The sequence below is a fragment of the Eschscholzia californica genome, unplaced genomic scaffold (genome assembly GCF_041429995.1).
Source record: "Eschscholzia californica isolate CP2 unplaced genomic scaffold, dmEscCali1.0.p SCAF_2, whole genome shotgun sequence".
Taxonomy (NCBI): Eukaryota; Viridiplantae; Streptophyta; class Magnoliopsida; order Ranunculales; family Papaveraceae; genus Eschscholzia; species Eschscholzia californica.
Window position 1 is genome coordinate 45350415 of NW_028238309.1, and position 16835 is coordinate 45367249.

At 36.9% G+C, this 16835-nt stretch overlaps 2 protein-coding genes across 3 annotated transcripts; both read right to left on the reverse strand.

The window, feature by feature from the left end:
• Positions 1–2822: 2822 nt before the first annotated feature.
• Positions 2823–9942, reverse strand: LOC147558285 (zinc finger (CCCH-type) family protein). Of its 2 annotated transcripts, none has more exons than XM_086659903.1 (14): positions 9075–9942; positions 7650–7742; positions 7275–7562; positions 7087–7159; positions 6629–6761; positions 6373–6526; positions 6097–6162; positions 5573–5695; positions 4460–4630; positions 4256–4390; positions 3922–4017; positions 3561–3824; positions 3375–3418; positions 2823–3267 (listed from the first exon to the last, which is right to left on the reverse strand). In XM_086659903.1, the coding sequence occupies exons 1-14, from the start codon at positions 9678–9680 to the stop codon at positions 3021–3023; spliced, it is 2493 nt and encodes an 830-aa protein (XP_086516029.1). In that variant the 5' UTR covers positions 9681–9942; the 3' UTR covers positions 2823–3020. The 2 variants fall into 2 exon arrangements, with proteins under 2 accessions (XP_086516029.1, XP_086516030.1); XM_086659904.1 differs by having other exon boundaries at positions 7650–8948; positions 8995–9764.
• A 496-nt stretch (positions 9943–10438) lies between these two features.
• On the reverse strand, positions 10439–16632 carry EMB1144 (chorismate synthase, putative / 5-enolpyruvylshikimate-3-phosphate phospholyase). The gene is made up of 13 exons (XM_086659907.1): positions 16117–16632; positions 14149–14299; positions 13956–14032; positions 13799–13857; positions 13121–13204; positions 12941–13033; positions 12701–12781; positions 11872–12003; positions 11633–11735; positions 11400–11494; positions 11223–11288; positions 10933–11017; positions 10439–10807 (listed from the first exon to the last, which is right to left on the reverse strand). The coding sequence occupies exons 1-13, from the start codon at positions 16265–16267 to the stop codon at positions 10674–10676; spliced, it is 1311 nt and encodes a 436-aa protein (XP_086516033.1). The 5' UTR covers positions 16268–16632; the 3' UTR covers positions 10439–10673.
• Between the last annotated feature and the right edge of the window lie 203 nt (positions 16633–16835).

Below are 16835 nucleotides of genomic sequence, written 5' to 3' on the forward strand. Positions count from 1 at the left end.
CTGGTAAAATGCTCCTTGAGATTGAGAATAGCTTCAGTATGTTTGTCTGACTGTCACTGAATGGATTTGCTCGGGTCATAGAGATGCATGACTACGTTGAGATTATCGTTTTCTATCTGGAGATGTTGTATATGTAAGTCAATCACCCAGTGCATGGCACATAGAATCGCTAGGCATTCACATTCTTCTGGATTTTGTCCCCTGGTTGTACCAGATAGAGCTGCTACAAACTTCGCTTGGTCGTCGTGCATGATACATCCAATGCCGGCTATTTCTAACAAATTGGTAAAAGAGGCATCCACGTTGATTTTGAGATAAGGTGCTGCTAGAGGAGTCCATTTCGTCTGTGTTTTCTTGTCTAGTGGGCAGGCTAATTTCAGCTACTTGGTAGGTGTAGCTTTGATTCTAATTATAACATGCATTGCGATTTGTCCCTGCATAAAAAAACATTTCTCACATCTTGCCTTCCATATAAACCACAGAATTTTAACGTAGAGATTAACCAAGTCATCATCTAGGTCGCTCCATTGGAGAATCCACTCCTTAACATTGATAACGATACCTGTCATAATCTAAAAGTGAAACCAAATAGATCTGGTATAACAACAATTGTAGTAGATCATGAGCAATTGTTTCATTATTATCGCAGTAGGGACAAATGAAAGAGTTACCAATAAATTACCAATTTTGTCTCTGACTGGTGGACTGTTCGTGGAGCATTTCATAGAAAGAGTTTAACTCTAGGTGTTGTGTTTATATTCCATATAAACCCCAGTCTATCGTATCGTGTCTTTCTATTACCCTCTGTTTAGTATTCTTACCAATACTTATGAAGAGCATTTGAATAAGGTTGCGACTTTAGAGAATAAAGAAAAATCTCTGGAGAATAAATTCTCCGGAGAATCCATGTTTCTTAGCAAAACCTTCAGGGTGTAAATTCTTTTGGAATACAGAAAAGATTTACAATTTAAAATCGACTCCGAAGTACAAAATTAAAATTAAAATTTTTATTTTAAGTTCTTTCCCCATCTTTCTTCTTCCCCCTCATCTTTCTTCTTTTATGGAGAAAAACTCTACCATCTCATCTCCTCCATCACTTCTTTTAATCTTCCCCAAACCTCCAACCCCTATTACTTATCTAAAATCAGAAACAAAGTTGGACAGATAAGGAGGGAAAAAACACTCTAACCTTAGAAATCATCAAACAAAATCTTTTGAAGCTCTTAATACATCTTCCATGGGGCGTTCAAAGTAAGTTTTTTCAACCATTAATCCTCCCAAAAGAGGTAAATACTTTCTAAATCCTATAAATCAGTTAATTTTGAGCCCTAAAACATATTTTCATCACTTCTAAACATATTAGGTTTGTTATATATGCTTTTAGGATTTAGCGATTAGAAAAAGACAAAGTTTTGGAGAACAAGATGAAGAAAAGAAGAAACACTTGGAAATAGTTTACGATTTTGATTCTATAAAGATTTTGTTTAAATTTATAAAAAATTCTTTTAAATTCTTTTAAGGGATCTTCTAAAAATTTAATTTATTTTAACTCCCAAAATTGGAATCCCTGTAGCAACAAATAGAAATAAAAAAAATGAATCTACCTTGACTAATTCTGTAGTAATTTTTTATTCTCCAAAAATTTTTCTTTATTCCACAAAACTGTGGCTTTGAATAATTGAACAATTATTCCCCAAAGTCGCGGCCTTGAATAATTAAACCAAGCACGTGATTTATACAAATACAAAAACTTCTAATATTGGACAAATTTGAAGAATACTTCATGCCTGTTTATAAATCCCTAATAATCAAGTTTATAAGGACCAAATTTGAGACATGTAAAAATGGTTAGTTTTAGCAAACCAATTAACAATAATCATATTCAGTTGTTTGAGTTTAATTTCCAAATGATACTCCTATTATCTCCACCTCCATAGACTTCTTTGGTAGATGATTGTATTTTATTTGTACCTAGGTGAGTAGTTGATATCACATGAACCTTTCTCTAATCAGTCCATATAAACTGGCCAAAATAGAGTCCAAAAATTTATTATTTTCTACTAACTCTTTTGTTTTTCCTCTTTTAGCTACTTCTATCCAGCTTAGAATTTTTCCAAGAGATAGGATTTAAATGAATAGCATCAAAAAATAAATAGTATATAAGATAAAAGTTATCTAGATACCAAACCAAGTCATATTCCCTTCGGCCACAACAAAAAGTTTTACCTAACACCATCCGCTCATCTACAAGGCCTATTTCCAAATTTTAATACGCCTCCAAATTGAAAATGTGCAAGTCGATAAAACGAAACAAGGATCAACACTGCAAACAGCCAGTCAAGTCAATAAAGGTAGGAAAATTTGGTGGTGTTTAAACTGTCTGAATCTAACTTGTATGAAATGGACCAACGATCAGACCCAACTTATCCATTCATACAAGTCAGATATCACTAGGTAGGTGGAGAACAAACAATCTACAATCTCAATCGATCTAACTTCAGAACAAAAATTCCTTTTCCAACTCCAAGTTGAAACCTCCTTGATATTTTGTTAGGTTTCTAATCAGATATCCTTCAACATAAGATGTTACTGCATCCACTTTTCCTTCTGGACAATGGCTGATATAGGGGTGGGAACTGGACCAGCCTAGCTCCTTGATATCTGTGGGCACTAAAACCACAGGAAAGGCCAGGTCGGGCTTACTTTGAATCTCTAAGGCCCATACCCAGGCCCATACCCTGCCCAAACCCCTTAAATTTTTCGGGCCCGAAAGACTCCCGGCTGGTAGAGTATCAGCAATTGGTGAAAATAAAGATTTAAAATACAACATAAAAGGCAACTGATGCATATGTTTTCTGGGTTTTAATACAGGAAAAGAATTAAGTAAACTTCCTCGAATAAGTTTCATAAAACAAAAACAAGAGAATAATCGAAGCAGAAGTCCTTGTGTCAAAAATTGGGCGCTTAAGGATTTTTTTTTCTGTTGAACGGCGCTTAAGGATTAAGTCTGATTTGGTTTATTACCTCTCCAGTAGCATTACTGTTTCGCAATGTGGGGTATGTGGGAAAATATCAACAGCCATAGCTTTAATAGGTCGAAAAGGCTCTGAGATGGGCATAGATTTAGCTCTCTTTCGAGCTAGACCTGCACTACTCATGTTCCTCCATCCTCTGTTATTTCCATTCCCTTTCTCCATTTTGTCGGTCGATGGTGTGCAAAGTTCAATTGCGTTAGCAACTAAACTTTCAGGATTACAGGAGATGTAACTGTACAAAGCGAAGAAGTATTAAAATCAAGAACACCATGAAATGTTGTAATATTTATCATCAGACAAGAGTATTGGTTAATGCTCAGAATTTTAATCAGAACTTACACAAGTCTCCTTAGAGATGAATGAGTTCTTAGGACTTTGATTACCTGCGAAAATATCAAAACGGATCGATAAATTGATTGTAGTTAAGTTGACTGACTGACCACATGACTATAAACAAGGCATCTCAAAGTTTTTGAATCTTGTCAATTTGTTATAAGAAGTTCATAGAAGAATGAGGTTACATACAGTTGGGTGAAGCCCAGCTCGTGGAGGATCGACAATAACAACAACATCTTTATAGTGGGTTCCAGAAGTGCCACTTTGTGTACCAGATTCCGTTTTAGCATTAACAGTTTCACCATTCACTTTCTCAAGATCTCCTTTACCATCGTTAGCATCTTGAACATTAGTAATTTCCGGGTCATTGCTTTCAGAGACGCGTGGAGATTCTTCTTGCTCGGGTGGCTCACTCAAATACTCTTTCAATAGAGATCCCATCACATCTTCTGCCTGATACAGCAAGATTAGAGAAAGATAAGAGAAAAGAATAAAATTTTAGTGTTGGAAGGTCAAGCCAAAAACTGAATATGTTAAACCAAATCCCCACCTTTGAACAGACAAACCTGCAATTCTTTATATTGTTAATTTCTGCATTTCTTTTAGCATCTGAAACTGCAGAAGCATTCATTTCAATGCCAACAACCTGGTAAAAGTCCATTGCCCAATTATGTTAGTATTTTAAAGATGAAAAACAAAACTACAGTTTGTGTGATCAAAACCATCATCTTTGCATATGTACTTGTTAGTTGTCGAACACATAGAAATTCTAGATGGATAAGGAGCATCTCGTTATCATGGTGTCAAATATCAAATTGGTTTTCAGAATCCCAGGTATGACAGATTAAGGAGAAACTCAATACGAAAAGGATTTTGAATATTACCATTCCAACTCGATGTGCTAAAGTCAGACCGATCGTGCCAGTTCCACAACATACATCGAAGAGCAAGGTCTCTGGACCAAGACCTGCCCAGTCCCCAGCAAGGGAATACAGTTTCTCTGCAGCAAGGGTGTTGACCTGCAGTTCTGTTAGACTTGAAAAATGGAAAATTTATCCGCAGAGAGAGAGAGAGAGATAGATCCTGACTTGAAAAAATGCTGTCGGTGATATGCAGAAGCGAAGATTTCCTATGTAATCATGAATTCCATCCATAGGACTAATCAGAGGCTCCTGTTCAGAAGCACTTTCTGCCTTTGGTATGAGTAGTGTTCTCAATGGGGCATCAGCTGGTGCTACATTTGATATGCCTTGGTGATCCTGCACAAATCATCCAAGCCATATACAAAAGAAACAGATGACATTTTGCAAACACATCTAATAAAAGTTCTGAATATCAATAAAATCTGTTTTGCTTCCCAAATTAAATGTGTGATGTAGGACAAGATAGATAACCACTACTATCACTCTAGTAAAAGTTGGGAGTCACTCCTAGCGCCCTTGGGCATCACACCTAGGGGTATTTGCATCACACAAATATAGAAAGATTGAATAGCTGCTGAAAAACGGTGTGTCCTCAAACAGCAGGAATATAACCCTTATATAGGCATAAAACTAACTGTTGGCATCCCATACTACCTTTACTTCTAGACTTTCAAACTTCTATACTGCTAGGACACTAAAAGACATTAAAAAAGTCATTAAAGAAATATGGATTAGGCCCACATTATTCAAGCTCCCGTCACCCGTGGGCCCTTCATCCAGGACAAGCCAAATCAGAATTTGGGTCTTATAATATTTCTTTTGACGTCTCCGATACAATTTTAGTGATTGTTGCTGCCATTCATCTTTATCAATGTGTGGGCAACAACACATATTACCGTGAATGCCATACTTGTGGTTTTACCTGAAACAACTGCCCAAGAGGGAATTTGTTTGTAAATAACCCACTCCTTATCAAGAGTTTCTCAAAATAGAGGCTATGCAATTAGTTGTGTTGTACTAATAGGTTGAGTTCCTAATAGCCTCACGTGCGAAGAGATGAGTAATAATCATACACATATGGGAGAGACGGAGAATTTTCATAAATCTACTGGGGAAAATGGCTAGGGAATTATAACTGCCTTCGAGAAACAATGTACTCCAACAAATACGAAAAGTAGATGGTGCAAATCTTCTAAAAGCATCAGAAAGTCACAAGAAAGGCAACCCCACATCAACAAATAACTCCATGCTAGAAGGACTGTATAAAAGAATAAGCACCTGGACTACCAACGACGTTAGAGGCAAGGGAGGAGAATTTGCATTAGCTCCTTGAGAAAAAGCAAGAGCCATGCTCTGAAGTTCTTTCGTTACTACTTCCTCATCACATTCCACTGAGCAAACCTGCAACCGGATAATAAGCAAAGGCAATGCCGCAATGATAAAAGGTTAATTTGGGAAAAGGTCATTCCACATTTGACTTAGACAGGAAATGCTTGAATGTCAATGGAATCTCGATGGTGTTACAAGTATTTGGTTACTCTTCATAATAATTCTCAAAAGAAGTGAAGAAATTTTGTTTCTACAATACTTTCTTCGATCCCAAATCTAAACACAAGAAAGGCAACATGCTGACCAATATAGCTGCAAGATCATAAAACTCTTTCCCTTCCTGTTTTATTTAATAATAGACTAAAATACTTGCTAACAAGAGTTAAGGGAAAAAAGAAAAGAAGGTCAACAAAGAACTCGCCAAAGACAAGACAAAAGAAAGCAGTAATACTATTCGCGTAATGCATACAGACCTGAACCATAAGCATGACCTCTGAGATACTAGCAATGTCCTGACCTGGAGTCCTTCCCTCTCGAACCTACACGAAGAAGTAACCCTCTTCACAAAACATGAAATTGTTTGTCTCTCCTCCATCTTTAATACAATAAGACCGAAAACCGTTTATCGTCTTACAGATGGAGTTTTGACCAAAGCTATCAACTGAAACTAACCATGTGCCTCAAATAGAGTCAAGGGACACATAAAGCCCTCACTTTAACCCATAGTTCAGGATGCAAGATAATCTTACCGTCAATTGGCGCCAAAAGCCAGCATTACTAATTCTGTTCCAGACTGGTAATCCTGAACTTTGTAAGAAATCTTGAAATATAGAAGCATATTTACAGGAAATTTTAGACACATTTGGGCAGTCCACGGGTTCCTGAACTGCTGTCACACCTTCCCTGAAACACCGGACATTCGGTTTTTTGTCAAAGATGAAGGAATAAACACAAAGGGAGGAAATATAAGAACCTGGCTATAAATTAAATAAGTGTGGGACTGACCTAAAGTTTCCCAGCATAAATCCAACTGTGGGCTTTCTCTCCAAAGAATATCCAACTGAGAACTCACACTTGTTCCGATATCCATTTACAAGTGGTGATTCAATTATGCCTTCTAGTCTGCATGGGAGACCACCTGCATGTGAGAACAACAATGCAATGTCAATCACACCATCCCTATATCAGCCCCTTTTTTTTGCAGAGTATTGTCCATTTTTATTTAATTTTTAACTAGATAACGATACTCGATATTTAGGGAATGCCAATACTGTAGCTCCAACTTTTTCCCCTACCAATGTTTGTTTTTATTTTATATTTGAGTAGATTCAGTTAAAAAGAAATAAGAAGTAATGAAGGAGGAGCAGGATGACTTTCAAACAACATTTTTCTTTCATAAATACGAGATTATGAAGGAGACCATTTCACCATCTATTGCCAAAAAAGTGCAGTGAGAACACTACCTATTTCCCTTGAATTGAGAACCCATTTTGGAAGAGTAACGCCATCCGGACAAGCTTTACGTGCGTTTCGAGTCTATAAAAGAAACCAACAGACCGCTTTCGTTGAGGAATAGGAAATTTGATGGCAAAAAATGTAAGTAATTAATTAATTGTGAACCCGAGTTGAAGAGAAGGGTAGGTTCTCTTACAAGTCTTTTAAGATTTTGAGCAAGTGCATTCTTCTTATGCTCCAGCTGCTCACTATAAGACAAATGAGCTAGCGGTGTAACTGCATCTCGAACACTTCTTGGCTTTTGGACTGAACCATCTACTTTGGAACAATCCTTCTCAGCAGTATCACCATCCTCAGAACCATTTAAAGTAATAACATTTGCCTCGTCACTGGCCAACATTGTTGATGTTTTTTTCTCAAATGATCGAGGTACACAGTTTGCAATCTTTACAGGCTTGTTCCCAATAAATTTGCCACCCATCCCCTAACATTTTCATAAAATACAAGATGCTCATAAGGCGCTTGCAAGTATGTTATCTGCATAAACTCCAGAATGTAGTATGGGGAATACCTCAATAGCAGTCTTAACTTGATCTGCAGTTTCAAACCCCACAAAACCAACAGTCATTCCCTTCTTCTTCCTGGCTGATTTAAATAGAATTCCCTGCCAAAACATAAATTACCAGTTAGCATCAACACAAGTTTTACAGATGCCCCATGCGAACATTTACTAGACACCAAAAGGCCAGTTTATATCCTTCCGTAACAGCCACATTGGTACAAAGTGGTCAGATACCATCATACCAAACAAAAAAATCCTGACAAGTGAGAGCAGCAAGCCAAACAGAGAAACTCGTGTAAACTGTAAAACTGAGTCGTTGAGCTCAATGCGCAAAAACACTTTTTATATTCTCAAGGCAGATTTCTTTAACAAGGCAAAGTCTGGAATCGTGGCGTAGCCTAGATTTCAGAAAATTTAAATATCACAATTTTGCAAAAGAAGAGTGTGGAGACCAAAAAGTTTACTAATAACGGAAGATACAAAAATATGGGCTAGTCAAGTAGCAATATTAGAAGAGGTTGACAAATACAAACACCAAGTAGTAATGTTTGAAGACTCGAGTGGCAAAAATACTAAAAACTAAATCAAGATATCCAAATTGATCATTCTTTTTTATACTTCAAAATTACCTATCATAATTAAGTTTTAACTGAAAAAGTATTCTTTTTCCTACTATTAAAACTGTGTTTTTATGAGGTGTTACTGTATTACTTTACGCCTCAATTCGCAAATTGTGTGGGAATGCCACATGGTGCAGATGTATGCCCCTCTTTCTTGATCGAAGAAACTGCCTCGACCGCCCTATAGAAGATTGGTTGAGCCACAGAATGAAGAAACACGGACTCTAAGTATGCATATGATCAAAGCGACAGACATTCGTTTCTACTTACAGTTCAACACATAAACAACTTAAGAGTACTTGAAAACAAACCAGGTACTTGTAGAAGGCTTAGAACCAGAAACATATTGCAAACAACTTACAGCTCAAGAACTCAGTAATCTGGTTATCTGATAAATACAAAATGCCCAATGCTTACATGATAAATAATAGTCATCGAATTTCCTTAAAGGCTTACTCGCCACTAAATATTTAGATATTTACCACTATCAAACATGCTCCACTTGGTATGTTGTAAGAATTCCCATATATAAAATCTCACGTTTCATCGTGTGCTTCTAGGCAATCAAAAGATTGTTATCTACTTTCTCCTAGTTTTCAAAATTTTGATAACCATATTCAAAAAACAGTGAATTTTCAAACTGACTAATTCTCTGAAGAGATTCAATTACATTACATAATGCAAATCTCTGATCAAGCAAAATTTCTCTGAATGTCGAAATTCTAGAAAAGTACACTTCAAATTCAGAAATGGGTATGTGCAAACAGTTTTAGAATTCAACAAAAACGCACTTGAGAAGTGAGAAATAACATGCCTGTTCAGCCAGAAAGCTTTTCAAGTTATCCGAAGTCCATTTCTTAGGAAGATTCAACAAGCATTTGTCGAGAGAAGGATCGGAAGAGCCAGGAAGAACATCCGTCATGAAAACATCTTCTCTATCATCAAAAGTTTCAGTTTTTTCCCCATTTTCCAATTTCATAAGCTTTTTTGCCCTTTCTGAAGTTGGATCCCATGAATTATCTGGTCGAGGTCTCAATTCTTCTTCACTATGAGCGTAACGACAAGTTTCACCATGATTACAATCAGATATTTGGCGTCTGAAAAATGAACATAAACTTGTTTTCCACATTGGATGACGAACAATTTTCTCTCCTCCATCTTCTTCTTCTTCGCTCTCTCTCTTTCGTTTATCCAATGAGTTCTGTTTCGACTGTTTGGTTTCTTCATCTACACTTTCTCTCTCTATCTTTTGATTCTCTTCTCCCTTCTCTGTTGCTTCTTCCTTCTGTGCTTCAATTGAGGGCTCGTGATCGAGAGAAGCTCCGGTATTTGTTGTTCGGAGTGTTTCATTTTGGGGTTCAGTGGGAGAAGGATTTAGGTTTTCCGTTGAAACTGCAGTACTTTCAGGTAAGGCAGCCATTGACGCGGGTTTTAGGTGCTTGAGTGTCTGCGTTCAAGTGTGACTGTGTGAAAGTAGTCAAGTACTGCTCAAAAACCCTAAGTTGGAGCTGAAACCGAAACAGAAAAACGGTTTTTAGTCGACGTGAAACGTGATTATGTACATGATTATCTCGCACGTGACAAGTATGAGAGAAAATCGCTTCTGGATTTGTTGGTGGGCAAATGACGGAATGGTATGGAATGTGACAAGGAAAAGAGAACTAGAGTTTTCTGGCCGTCACCTAGAACAAAAAAAACATTGGCCGTCACCTAGAACAAAAAAAACATTAGTCCCATCATTTGCATCGTGGAATAGATGGTGTATATTTAGCACCGAAGAGGCCAAACCAATCTGAAGAATTTGAATAGAAATTGTACGGAAATAAAAATGGCAAGTTGTAGTTACAAGTATAAACTTCAGATACTGTTATCAAAAAAAAGAAAAGTATAAACTTCAGATTCCGTGGAGAAAACACATTTGATCGAATGAAAGGTTTGTCTTTGCTTTTATAGTTGAAGTTTAGAGTAGACTTCGTTAGTTTGATTCCAATAATCAATCCCGGACACTGATAAACTCAGCTACGAGATCTTCTGCATCTCAGAGAGCAAATTTCTCTTTGAATGCGATGATCACAAGCTCTTGACTGCGAAACAAATTTCTCATCCAATAGGTAAGGTGATTCAGATTAAGACAAATAAACACCACATTATTCATCTCGTGGTTGCAAGGGCGAATGATAAGTAAGAGAAACCAAAATTTCAACATAAACAGAGTGAAATGTATAACAAGATTCTTTAGTTTGTCCTCAAAGCTTAATTTGCTCACTTATTCATAAACATTCAAAAAAAATAGCCAAGAGTAATACTCATAGCAACAAATATAAACCAGGATGGAACTGAAAAGTGTCTAAACAACTATAGAAATGTCTCACAAATAAATGACTGTCGTGCATAATAAACCCTCAGACCATCATCAGTATTCAATTTTCGGCCGCTTAAGGAATTCTTGTAGATCATGATTGATGGGGAAGAGCTCGCATTGGGCAAACTGTGCCATCAGCTGATCGACTAGCACCAGAGATACCATAGCCTCCACCATTGGCACCGCTGCACCATGATATCGAAATAAATATTAACTTGTAATTAATAAAACTCTCTGTTAATAAATCAACTTGTGCAAAGAACACAGAATTAAGTAGAAATTAATTTATGTATTGGGATGAAAATTAAACCTCGAGGAACAACACAAGGATCGTGACGACCACGTGCTATGAGTTCTATCTCTTCTTTTTCTCTGGTCACTGTTTTCTGTTTTTTCTGCAAGAACATTACATTTTTTGTAACATGATCAATTAAGTTAATAAGAGAATTAGAGAAGTTATTAGATAAATCAAAAGAATGTCGACAAGAGATCGTCAGGTGATAATGTAGAACTAAGTTTCCACGAGGTCAAATGTTTAAGTGGAGTGATTGCAGCATGTGTAGCAAATTACCGATAATAATGTATTGTTATCAAACTTACTCCAATTGTTGACGTGGGCTTGAATGCTATTCGCGTGTTAATGATTTCTCCATTCGAAATACCACCCTGCATATCAATTAACAATGATAAACTAAAAATGATTCAAGGGTATTGAACAAAGCTTAAGTAGTCTCTCAAAAGATGGAGGGAAATAACTTGTAGAAAAATAAATCCTACCTGTATTCCACCAGATCGGTTAGTTCTTGTTCTTATTCTTCCATTCTCGTCTGTGTAGAACTCATCGTTATGTTCACTACCGGTCAGCAAAATGCCTGCAGTCAATTTACAAAGAAGTTATTAGAAACAAAATGTTTGTTAACAGGTTTATAAATCAGTGTCAAGTTTGTTACTCAAATATAAAAACTCCTTAAAGAAATTGAAACGGCTGAAGCACTTTTGAAGATCTCTACCTCCAAATCCACTTCCAAACTCAACTGCCTTTGTTGCGGGTAATGACATGATAGCTTTGGCAAGCTCGGCTTCAAGTTTATCAAATACTGGTGAACCGAGCCCCTGAAAAGCAACAACATTAATATATTAAGTAATAGGTCAGTAATCTCAAACCATAAACACTATTTCAGCCTTAGGGGGTAAAAGTAGAGTCAATAAATCTAAAATGCAAATTACAGAAATTTATGAAGACTCTTACTCTTGGGACATTCCTCGCGATACATGTCACCACACCACCAACAGAGTCCCCTTTCACACGGACAGTATCGATTGCAGCAATCATCTTCTCAGCGTATTCTAGATCTGGGCACCTGACGATGTTGCTTTCTATCTGATAATTTTTCACAAGGGGCAACGAATCAGCAACTTGCAGAAATTGTGAGCCCTAATGGCAACTTAGTTAAGAGGTTTAGGGTTTTGGCCTCCTACATGAATCCTCTTGCACTTTTATCAAGCCTGTGTCATGTGGCATTCCCAGGAAAGAGTTTACAGTTCTATAGGTGTTTGACAACTTTTAATGGGAGAAATGAACTTTCATTTGTACGTGACCTACTTTTTTCCACAGAAAATGTTTTCTAGTGTTTTTTCTTGATTTGTCTTTTCATAGAGTTGCAATCAAATACAGACCGAGCTGTCACATGCAATTTAGAAGTTCTAGCTGCACTAACTTGTCCTAGGAAAGACATTTAATGGAGGGCTTTTAATAGATTTCAACCAACTAATAGGTGCTCAAGTGTTGAACATCAGGCTTTGGCACCAAGTCAACTAATTTCAGAATCAGTACATTTAGGTTTGATGTTTTTACAGAATGTCCTGAATATCATCTACTGAAGGTACTATTATCATCCAGATACAAGTTCTCCTAATTTTACAACAAAGAGCACAGTCTAAATATTTTAAAATGACTAACGAATTTGTAGGCAGGAGACATACTAATTCTATTACTTAGTAGGAGCACAAAAGTTGCCTGAACTTCGAGAAGACACGTAGAAATTAGAAATCCTCAAAACTAAGATCAGTAACCACACCTGATCAAGTGATAGTGTCTCAGGATCAACCACGCCTTCTGGAAGAATAACTTTATGGACTTGGGAGACATAAGCTAGTACCTGACAAACATTTCAAACATTAATGCACACAAGGAAATTAGCTAGAATCAGACCAGTAACAGCTACCATAAGGGTGACAGTGCCAATTCTACGATAAATGCATACATCACGATAACAAATCTAAGCTATAGATGTTGTTTGATTATATAAAGAACCCACCTCAGTTCCGGAATATGCCTTCAGAATAATCTTGGCAATAGCTCCAGCTGCAACTCTTCCGATGGTTTCTCTGGCTGACGATCTGCCACCACCCTATGGAAAAGGAATGAAGATTTTCAGATGAAAAGCAAAGAACGTCACCAGCACAAGTCCAATTTGATTGCTAGGCATATAGCTCACCTGCACAGATCTCGCACCGTACTTGAAGTCATAAGTAGCATCAGCATGAGACGGTCTATAAGCTCTTGCCATTTCGCTGTAATCCTGAAAAAGATCATAAAGCTTAAGCTTTCGTCTTCTCAAAATTGTAAGTACTCAGACAACCGATAGGACTAACTGCCGAGAAATCCATTGTAACATGTGATCCTTTGACCGAAGTAAAACTCTTATTTTTTACCACATTTGTACATTCTACATGGAACTCAATCTACACCATCTAAATTTTCCGTGACTTAATGAATAGGAATGACTGTAACCAGTAAAACTTGACCTAAATACACCCAAGGCTAGATGAAGGACTCTCTCTATATAATTAATTTCATCTATTTCCTATTTGGGTGTATTTTTGGCGTAGATTCCCCTCATCTAGTTTTCCTAGGTAGCCATATTTTTACAGAAACAAAAGATACCCATATCTGGTGTTCACCCAAACCTTGACTAAAGCAACAAGTTTAACATATAATGGCGAAGGGAAGTCAGCGGTCTGTCTGCACGTAGGTACTTAACAGCGCATATGCTACAAACTTGGCCAGAAAAGGATGATCCATTTTGTACCCAAACAAGTTCTTTTTCCTCTTTAAAACTTCTGGTTCGGATCTCATAAGTCATGTCACATAAACCCAGTTTTCAAATACTCACATTTCCTCTCTGATCAGTATTTGGCACACTGATGTGAATAGGAGAACCAGTAGTAACTCCTGCAGTAAATACATCTCAAATCAGTCCAATCATGGCCACAAAAAGACCAAGCAAGCATACTGATAACTACAAAAATAAACGTGCCACAGCCACAAACCATCAGCAACTCCAGAATATATCTTGCATGTATCTGTCTCCTTTCTTGGGGTGGTTATGCGACTCTGGCCTGGCCTCCTGAGCATAAGAAGAGTTTAAATGTGAATACTCGGATACTCAGAGAGCTACCTCATCAGTTTTAGGAAAATCCTAGAAACATATTACGAAAACACTTCAGATAATCAATAAACTACCTTCTGTCAAGATCTATTTGAATATCAGCTTCAGATATGGGAATTCGAGGAGGGCATCCATCAATTACACAACCAACACCCCCTCCATGAGATTCTCCATATGTTGTAACACGGAAATAGTTACCAAATGTACTTCCAGCTGCCTGTACCACTGCTCATGAAAAGTGCAGCACATAAAAATCTTTAGTATACAAAACTTTATAAAAATAAGAAAGCCTTTGAACAGACAAGGATGGAAACGGTACATAGAGAGATCTATATGTGTAAAGCACTAGTTGGTTTACCATGAATCATTAATACATTGAAACATTATACTTGGATATATCGACGATTTTCGCCATTCCATCGAAGTGAGCAGGTGATTGACTTAATTTAATCTCTTGGAAATTTCAACCCTCGCTCTATGGAGGGGGGGTAGCCAATCAAGACATTGGTTGACATTCCAAAGTCCGCGAATGTCCGCGGCATTCAATCATAGACATTTTAAAGTTTGGGATTGTTTGGGGCATTCAATCACGAACAATTTGAAGTCCGCGAATATCCGAGGCATTCAATCACAGATATTTCAAAGTTTGCAAATGTCAGGGGCATTTGCAAATCCATGGACTTCGGCGGATTTGGACTTTCATCGACATTTTGGTGAATTCTAGTGTAAAAAGAGAGCCAAATTTCTCAACCAAAAAATGAGTGACTTTCATGGACATTTTGGTTTGGTTTAATTAATAATAAATACCAATAATAGTAATTAATTTTAATCATGATAATAATAATACTAATAATAATAATAATAATAATAATATCACCTGCAATGACACAGTTTTACTACTATTTCAAAGTATCTTGACATTTCGAAATCTATCTTGATATTTCAAAAATATGTGATGTGCGGACTAACCCATCTTGTTTATGCCAATCTTGTCGACCGAAATTACACCATTATCGTAATATGTATTATTATATAATAATATATTGTTGATGTATAGTAATATGCCAACAACTTCTTAACCAGTTGGTTCCGCATTTAGTCCAAAAACCCGGAGGTCTCAGGTATGATTCACAGTGGAGGTGGAATCCACCATTTATTGTCTTGTGTTAAAAGATATAAATAAAATAAAACTAGGAATGGACATTCATGCCTCTGAGATGGTCTTAAGGGTCTTTATATGGACTTTAAAGCAGAAGGTGTCTTTAATGATGGTAGTCAATTCATATATTTATTCATAATGTAACCACACTATGTTGAATGTAATGACTCTTGAAGTCTACGTCAAAAGATAATAATAAAATGTTATAGTAAAGTCTATACAATGTCAATGAAAATTGTCAATGAGAATCTATAAAGGATTACACAATGTCACTAGAAATGCCATTGAAATGATAATTTTTTGAAACGTACATTGAAATGATAATGAGAATCCATGGACTCTCAATTGTCAATAGAAATGTACAAGATGAAGTCTATGAATGTCAATCAAAGTAGTCATGATTGACTACATCCCATCCTCCCCCCCCCCCCCCCCTATATCTTCTCTATAGATCCAAAAAATTGAAACAAACCCATTGTGCTTTCACCTAGTAGACCTTAACAATCAATTGGTGGTTGCACTTGACTTGGGGAAAACATGCTTACTTCCCAAATTACTACACACACATCCAAGTATTGATATATACTCTATCAATGCTTTTACACACTTGGAATCAAGCCAACAAATTTCAGGACACCAATGAAAAGGCACAAAATATTCAATGAGTGAAAAACAGAAAATAAATCTAATAAGAATGACAAATCTTCTTCTCAATTTAAGATATAAACAACTTAAGATCTGAAAGCCGGGAAACATTTCAATCTTAATAGTTAAGATCGCTATAAAATTGGATGAAAACCAAAAACCAATCCAAAAAAATGACCAACTTTCAGAACATAAAACTGAAAAGACTTGACAAATATAGAATTTGATTATGTTTTACCTAACTTTCTTGAAGAAGAGGTTCGTCGGAAGGAGATCTGGACAGTAGGGGAAGACAATTTACGAAGTTCAGAGGTGTTGAGGAAACCTAGTCCTCCTCCTGTTTCTGTATTTTTAAGAAATGATTTTGAAGAAGAGAGAGAAGACGCCATTGGAATTGGAATCAAGGTCCGTCTTCCTCTCTGTCTCTCTCTCTCTTTCAGCTACTACTAGGGTAGATTCAAAATGACAGAATGTGGCTGCTTGAGAGAGAGAGAGAGAGAGATTTTTATAAAAGCGCCAATTCACCTACTCACCCACCCACACCTACCACCCCCGTTTCTCTCTCTCTCTCTCTCTAAACCAAATAAAACCGATCGATTCACTGTTTTAAGGCGTCCGTCGATCGACTGATTCTCCTATTTATTCGTTCAAATTGCCGCGTCTCAAATTTGGCAGATCAAAAGAAAAGGATTTGACAGATAAAATGGACACTGATGAGATTAGGGGCACTCTTGTAAGTTCAGTGGGCAGGCTCGCATGTCATTGACTCCTATTAGTATACAGTGCTTCTTCTTCAGACACGCATTGCACGTGAGTTAAAGGGCAACGCAGGTGAGCAACTTGCCACACAAAATTAATAATAGCCACATTTTAATCCTTTTTGTTCAATTGAGCATGTGCCAACAAATAAATTGTTAAGGAGTTTTACCCCACTCCAATAATTAGGTTTTAGAAGGG

Coding starts and splice junctions, on each gene's coding strand:
- EMB1144 (XM_086659907.1), bottom strand. CDS start 16,267: ATGGCGTCTTCTCTCTCTTCTTCAAAATCATTTCTTAAAAATACAGAA. Junction 14,300..16,116: donor CTCTTCTTCAAGAAAGTTAG/GTAAAACATAAT, acceptor TTTCATGAGCAG/TGGTACAGGCAGCTGGAAGT. Junction 12,782..12,940: donor AGGCATATTCCGGAACTGAG/GTGGGTTCTTTA, acceptor AATGTTTGTCAG/GTACTAGCTTATGTCTCCCA.
- LOC147558285 (XM_086659903.1), bottom strand. CDS start 9,680: ATGGCTGCCTTACCTGAAAGTACTGCAGTTTCAACGGAAAACCTAAAT. Junction 6,762..7,086: donor TCTCAATTCAAGGGAAATAG/GTAGTGTTCTCA, acceptor TCTCACATGCAG/GTGGTCTCCCATGCAGACTA. Junction 3,268..3,374: donor TCATCTCTAAGGAGACTTGT/GTAAGTTCTGAT, acceptor CGCTTTGTACAG/TTACATCTCCTGTAATCCTG.